An 8148-nucleotide genomic window follows, 5' to 3' on the forward strand; every position below is an offset into this window, starting at 1 on the left:
TTTTGCCCAAATAATTATTTATCAAAGAATAAATGAGCAGCGGCCATCTGGCGTCTCAAACAATGATTCAGAGTAATTTGTGGTCTAGGATTATCAAGAATTAATTCACTATCAAATCTGAATCAGCAACTATAATACTTGTTCCATAGAAAATTAAAAATAATTGTCACCTTCCACGTATTTGCGAGCCGACTGCAGGATCTAATCAATCTCGTCGGCGACAAGACTATAATTTTTCTCATAAAATACTAAGAATAATGTTTGTTTGATTAATCTTTCTTCTAGATCCTTCCTTGTTAGGATGACCATGGACGCCATCCACCACAGTTAGTTTAGTCATTATTGAATTCGCATTCATAAAAAAATTTAAATTATTAAATTTATCCGCAACCTATAGTAAATTTTTATTTATTTTAAAAATAAATCTGCCTTATTATTTGTTATTTAAAATCCTAAATATTAAAAAATACTTCTAATAATACATAAAAAATGGAATTATATAATTCAAACTATAAATTTATAATAATAGCCTAAAAGATCAACATACAATACTCAATTCTAGATTTTATTAATGTAACCAAGAAATTAAATTTTCAACATTAAAATAAGCACACAAAATATTTATGTTTAAGGTAAATCGTCATCATTAATACCAATGCCTTGTCCCATCTTTTAATTAATATACAAGTATTATCAACATTATTCACAAGTATCAACAATTTTAACAAGTAAATTTTGCACAACTATTGTTAACAATTAATTAGATAAATAAAATTCAATTTTAGTAAGCAATCATTAGATTCAAATTATTAAAGCAAAACAAACAAAATCAATTAATTAAAGTAAAATATCAGTAATATTAAGCTTGAAAATTGTAAAATTTCTAGTCATTAAAAGCTTATTTTGTGTGTATGTGTTCGCGCTACGGTGAGATAAGTTAAGTTTAGGATTAAGAACTTTAACTTACATACATATATGATTAAATTCTTTTAGTGTAATTTTTATGATTAAAATTAAAAAAAATATATAATTAAAATAAAGAATGCAATTTGGCAAATACCCACATAAAAATGCAGTGATTTTTTTTTTTAAATAGTAAACTCACTCGGCACCTAAGTTTCAATTTAAAGTATCAAACCCGCCCGCAAATCACAAAATTACCCACGACGGACGAATTTTTGCAGGTAAATTTGCGGTTAATTTTGCTATCCCTAGAACCGTTATCCCGTGCATTGGTCATATCGTTAGTATTACTCACAAGCTTAATAATTTGAATTTATTAAAGATTAAAAGTCAAGTTTTACTTATCTTCTTCTGCAGCCACAACCGAACTCATCACCCTTCCCACTTCAAGTGAAATCGGATTGAAACTATTAACTAAAATTCAAAAAACCAGATTTTAGATAATTAGATGACACTCAAATATTTCCTTTTGAATCCCTTATCACACAACTCATCGGATATAATTAGATGACACTCAAATACTTTAGAGATCCCCACGTACAAATACAAAAAGCACAGGAAACACGCAGACCACCCACGTCTTCTCTTGCGTGGTTAGAAGGAACGGGATTCTTAATAATAATAATGTTAGCCAATTGGTTTAAAAGTCTTTAATTATTTGACAAACAATAATTGAATCATACAAAAAAATAATTGATTTTAATTTGATGACCTAAGTTACGTACAGGCAAATTGGACAAATAATACATGGAACTTACAGTTGTCCAAATCGGTTACTTCTGTTACTTGCCCTTCGCCCTTAACTCTCGCCATTAGGATATAAACAGCAATCCCCCATTAATAGAAAAATCAACAGCCCGCTCTTTGTTGTATAAATAGACCCCCGGTTCTCTTAATCTTTCTCCCCATTATTCATTGAAACCAACAAATTTATCAAGCAGCAGCCCTCTAGTGCGCCGCATACATTCGTTAATCAATGGCAGATTCTAATGTATCCTACAATCCTCTCCCGGACGGGGAACGTCCGCGGCCAACTCGCCGGAGATCCATCGTCTTGGTTCTATCCGGTTTGTTGGTCGTTGGTTTTTTAGTTGCATTATTATCCGATAATGGATCTATAGCCCCTACTAACGTTATTGATAATGACAATAATAATGTTAATGATAATGCACAAAATGGGCTTAATGATGTGTCGTCGTCGTCGAAAGACCCCGAGAGACTCCGGCCGTTTACGAGTGCCTCGTCGGCCGGGGTGTCTGAGAAGTCGAACCGGCGGTTTGGTGCAAGGACGGCGTCGTATCCCTGGACCAATAATATGCTGTCGTGGCAAAGGACGGCCTTCCACTTTCAACCCCAAAAGAATTGGATGAATGGTACCGCCCACATTCTCATCTTCTCTTTCTTACGTATAGTTTTCTGATTTTTTTTTTCTTCTTTTTCTTTTTCAGTTATTTTTAAATAAAAAGTTTTTTTTTTTTTTTCAAAAAGTCATATTTCTTTTGTGAATGTCCCTGCGCGAACATTAAGATTTCAGAAAAAAAGAAAATGCCTCGGTCCACTTTATTTATTTAGTTTTGGTTTTATGACCTGTTGTGCGAATCCTGTTTATTTTAATTAAAGAAACTAATAAAAGTTAAAACCTTTAGTTTGGAACATTTAATTGTGTCAAAAAAACGTAAGCATAAAAGCTCGTGTTACGTGTGTGACTTGTTCGATTATTTAAAGTCGTGTTCGTCGAAGCAAAAGTTTTGAATGATCACCGGAACTTGGAAGGACCTTTTCGTCCGTGATGTGACAAACCAAATAATTGTGGTCTTATTCTTTCAATGCGCATTAACACCTCAATCTTATCTCTGTACTGACTTTTGTTTCATTTTGATGCTATGATTATGATGCTTTAACGCTGGATTGTGGATGGTTCTGCTCTAGATCCTAATGGTACGTCCTCTCCTCGTTCTTTTTGTTTACTTATATTTATTTTATTTTCTTCTTCTGAACTCTTTATCTTTATTGGCTGCCTGCTACCGTATGTCAACTTTGGTTCATCCGATTAACTTTCCAAGAAACTTGCCCGTGGTTGGACTAATTCAAATTGGATACAACGAGCTTTAAGCCGACTTAATTTCCTAATCTTCATAAGTGTCCCCAATCCTTTACTTAATTGTTTAAAAGGGTCATCTGCTTAATGAATGAAACGTGTAGGCTGAGAATCTGGAACAGCTGGATTGAATACAAACATGTATTGTAAGAATTTTGAACTTTGTACATTAATTTATTCATTATAACTCGCGCACTTGTCGCTGAACTTGACCATATGCTAGGGAACGTGACTGGTCGGCTGGTACAAATCATCCAGACAATCAATCTAGTAAGCAATGCTTAAAATTTTTTGAAAGATTGCTGGTTTTCGAGATCTACAGCACAACAAATGCCAAATTTAAAAAAAAAAAAAAAAAAGGAGGTTCAATGATTGGCAACAAAATCAACTATAAGTTTTCTTTATTAAATATCAGGACAGTTGGCAAAAATTGAAGATTTTGTCTAGATCCTCCAAGCTAATTGGCTTGTGACAGGTGACCACTTGGTGTTTCATACAGCAACAGCATTCCAAACATTAATTAGCAGGAATTGTATTGTCAAGTGATTTGGTTAACTCATTTGCAATCTCAACAAAGTGTGAAAAAAAGAAAAACTTTAACCTCATTAACCTGCAAAATGTTACAGGTCCAGTGTTTTACAAAGGATGGTACCATTTGTTCTACCAGTACAACCCAAATGGCGCAATATGGGGTGACATAGTGTGGGGGCATGCTGTGTCAAAGGACCTGATCCATTGGTATCACCTCCCGTTGGCCATGGTTGCCGATCAATGGTATGATATTATGGGTGTCTGGACCGGCTCTGCTACAATCCTACCTGATGGAAAACTTATGATGTTGTACACTGGATCCACCAACGAGTCTGTGCAGGTCCAAAATCTCGCATATCCTGCCGACCCATCTGATCCTCTACTCATCAAATGGGTCAAATACCCCGGAAACCCTGTTCTAGTCCCGCCACCTGGCATTGGTGCCAAGGACTTCCGTGATCCAACAACAGCTTGGTTGACATCCGAAGGAAAGTGGCGGATTGCAATTGGGTCTAGGATTAACAGAACTGGCATAACTTTCGTTTATGATACTAAGGACTTCATAAATTATGAACTGTTGCGTGGGGTGTTACATGGCGTCCCTAACACTGGCATGTGGGAGTGCGTGGACTTTTATCCAGTGTCAACAACTGGAGAGCATGGCTTGGATACATCACATAATGGCCCGGGGGTGAAGCATGTTGTCAAGGCAAGCATGGATGATGATAGGCATGATTACTATGCAATTGGCACTTATCATGAGAAGAATGTGACATGGGTGCCAGATAATCCCGAGATCGATGTTGGCATTGGAATTAGGTATGATTACGGGTTGTTCTATGCGTCCAAGACGTTCTATGATCAGAACAAGAAGAGGAGAGTGTTGTGGGGTTGGATTGGAGAATCTGACAGTGAAATTGCGGATGTGAAGAAAGGATGGGCGTCGCTTCAGGTATTGTTGTCCATTCATGGTTATTTATTTATAATTGAGCTCCCCTTTTGCTTAATATATTAAAGCAGTAACAACTTTGGGTAATATGCTACAGGGCATTCCAAGGACAGTGGCGCTTGATACAAAAACTGGTAGTAATCTCCTTCAATGGCCAGTGGAGGAAGTAGACAGTTTGCGATTGACCAGCAAAGAATTTAAAAAGATTGAGCTCAAGCCAGGGTCAGTGATGCCGCTTGATGTTGGCTCAGCTACTCAGGTATGGAGATAGAGATACATTTATGCTTAATTAGTTTGTCGATATCTCAATTTGAAAAGCACAAAGTAGGCAAATATAGCTTACATGGAAATGTTTGGGCAATGTGAACAGCTGGACATAGTGGCCGAGTTTGAGCTAGACAAGGCGGCTTTAGAGAAAACAGCGGAGTCCAATGTGGAGTTTAGCTGCAGTTCCAGCGAAGGATCTGCTGAACGCGGAGCATTAGGCCCCTTTGGCCTTCTGGTTCTTGCAGATGACAGCCTATCCGAGCAAACTCCAGTCTATTTCTACATTGCGAAAGGAAAGGATGGAAGTCTCAAGACTTACTTCTGCACTGATCAATCAAGGTACCGTATTAATTACATGACTCGACTCTTGCATCAAATTAAATCAAGCCACGTGCAATGGTGTAATCCATTACTTAGCGCATTGTTAATTTCTTGTAGATCTTCTGAGGCAAATGATGTCAATAAATCAAAATATGGTAGCTTTGTTCCAGTACTGGAAGGCGAGAAATTCTCAATGAGAGTATTGGTGAGCATATATCATGTTATTGTCCAAACGAACACATGTACATGTTGGCACTGTCAATAGAATCCTCACAATCAATTTGGAACATTGTGTATGTATATTTGCAGGTGGATCATTCGATAGTCGAAGGCTTTGCTCAAGGTGGGAGAACAACTATTACTTCGAGGGTTTATCCAACAAAGGCAATTTATGGAGCCGCTCGGGTATTTTTGTTCAACAATGCTACCGGCGCCAGCGTTACAAGCTCACTCAAAGCATGGCAAATGAATTCTGCATTCATCCGTCCATACCCGGATGATGATGATGAACGGCACTCGGGGACGGAACCAACATATGAAGTTAGAGGGAGCAAAACTAAATATCTCGGCAATTTGTTGACGAGTTCTTTGTTATTTCTAAACGCCCGCAACAATTTTCTATAGAATACATGTTTATTGCAAACAAAATTTCAAAGCTTTGGCACCGGCCTCCTTTGTTAATTTTCTCCCCAGAGTTGTAGAAGATGTGCCAATCTTCGACAACAAAAAAAGTAGTCTCTTAATTTTGTTATTTTGTCATTCGACCGTTGCTAGTTGGGAGAGGAATTTATTTGTGAATTGTGATTCCTCCCAAAGATGTAAAATTGCAGCTCTCTTGATTCTGTGATGTTCAGATCGGAATTAGCTTTTTGTAAACTCTTATGCATTTGCCGAGTTGAAGTACAGAAACTCTTTGTATAAATTAATGGATCCCCTTATCTTATATGCATGTAAGATACATTCTTCTCACGTGAACAGTGTGTAGGTCCCACACTTACACTGTTCATGTGAGATGGATGTATCATGTAAAATAGAGATTGCCTAAATTAATATATATAAGTGGGTGATGAGTTAAAAATCTGTAAGATTAAAATTGATGTGACCTGCTTATTATCTAGACTCTATAACATAAAAAATGAAAATAATTTAGCAGGATTGATACACAAATGACTTGACTTTTCAAATATAAATAAATGTCATCCGTAGTTAATGAACCTCTACCTTGTACTTTATATGTATTTAAATTTAGAGTAGATTTCATATTATAATATCAGGAAATTGTATAACCCACAAACAAAAAGTAATGAGCCGACATGTAATCGAACAAGCAAACGTTTTCTCGTAGACCATTGTGCAGCCAGCAGCCCGGGGTAAACCTATAATACTCTGTCTTTGTATATATAATTCATCCAAAATCATATATTTATTATTTAATTTGCACAATCAATTGCTTGAAAAATGATCAATTTCCACTCATTCAATTAATTAAGAGTTTAAAACTAGCATTGATATCAATGGCCCACTAGGAGCTAATTGTGGTTGGGCCAGAAGAGCCATTTGCTGCTGGATTTGCGGTGACTTTGCATTACCCTGTCCATTTCTGATTTTGATTTTTTTTTTTTGGTTGACTCGGACTCGCAGATCAACCTGCGTTCGTCATTTCGGGGCTCGGTTGACTCATTTTTACAATCAACCACGTCAATTATGTGTATATAAAAAAATATATTAAGGTATCAAAAATGGCCCAAACAGTTGGAATTTGATCAATTGACAGCATTCGTTATGCAAATTTGACGAGCTCCCAATGCAAGGATTTGCTGTCTGCTCCATGGGATATCATTTTTCAATGTGTTTTAAAATAGCGTAAAGGCAGGTTCCTCGTGTGCCATAGCCCATAGGTGTGAATCTTGAATTTATAGTTCTTATTTGTATTTTCTTTGTAGCATGCTAATTTTCTCTTCTTTCATAGGTGCGGGGCAGCTGCGCTGTTGCGCGAAACAGAACCTTAAGTTAATAACAAATTTATTTTAAGTTAAGATAGTTAATTTTATATTTTCTCTTAACAAACTATAAGGATATCAAGTGTACTTCGCAAATAATGTTAGATAAGTGGGATAGGGTACTCTGGACATCTTTTTTTTTTTTAACTGATTAAGCATTAGGTTATTGTATTACACAGAGATATTTACAAATAACAACATATCATTACACTGATATTTACAATCAAATATATACATAGGACTTACATTATTATATTTTTATTCTATGAAGTACATGTCCAGCCAAATACTTCTTCCGGGGAGGGATGTCTCTACTCCATTCGTATTTCGCAAGGGAGAAAGACGTTATAAGCAATCTCCACACAATTATAATTAATTGAGGGACTTTGAGTCCGTGGGGACTCGAACCATTGCCCTCATAATCATACTTAACTAGCCCAAGTGGCGTACTCTGGACATCTGAACTCAAAACAAACGATTCGTTTTTTAAAAATATGATTTTTTTTAACCTAATTTTACTAAAAGACTCTAAATGAATCGACGGGATGTACCGATCAAGAACATTTGGAAGAAGTATTTGTATTACATGAAGTGAGAAACTTCTGACGGTACTACCCATCAATTAAATAGTTCGTTAAAATCAGATTTTAATAAGTTGGGTGCGGGGTTATGATTGAGTTGGCATGTAATATGTGTGATTTTTTTTTAACTCGCACGCGGTTACAGGGCGTGTGAAGTCACCAATTGAGTTTATCACAACATGTGATGTGAAATGATTTACAGCTATTTTCATTTAGTTTAAGAGCTAGGAATCATTGACACCGGCCCATAGGCCATACACAACCCACCTGTACAGGTGCCTTCACTTTTAGAATTGAATTTATTTTATAGGAATGATTATTATTTTTTGGGCGAGGAATATGGGCAATCTGATTGAAGTCATTGTCAGGAGACACGGTAATTCACAGTACAAATTGGGAAATTTTGTTGCTCTCCCATAACTTCTTTTGATAATGCTA

General features: G+C 36.3%; 1 protein-coding gene across 1 annotated transcript; it reads left to right on the plus strand.

Annotated features, from left to right (window-relative positions):
- The first annotated feature begins 1818 nt into the window (after positions 1-1818).
- Positions 1819-6031, plus strand: LOC102621775 (acid beta-fructofuranosidase-like). Its single transcript, NM_001288884.1, is given in 7 exon segments — positions 1819-2336; positions 2893-2901; positions 3688-4544; positions 4639-4800; positions 4912-5147; positions 5247-5334; positions 5439-6031. Coding segments are annotated over 7 exon segments (2064 nt in total). The 5' UTR covers positions 1819-1939; the 3' UTR covers positions 5754-6031.
- Positions 6032-8148: the final 2117 nt, after the last annotated feature.

The sequence above is a fragment of the Citrus sinensis genome, chromosome 3 (assembly GCF_022201045.2).
Source record: "Citrus sinensis cultivar Valencia sweet orange chromosome 3, DVS_A1.0, whole genome shotgun sequence".
Classification (NCBI taxonomy): Eukaryota; Viridiplantae; Streptophyta; class Magnoliopsida; order Sapindales; family Rutaceae; genus Citrus; species Citrus sinensis.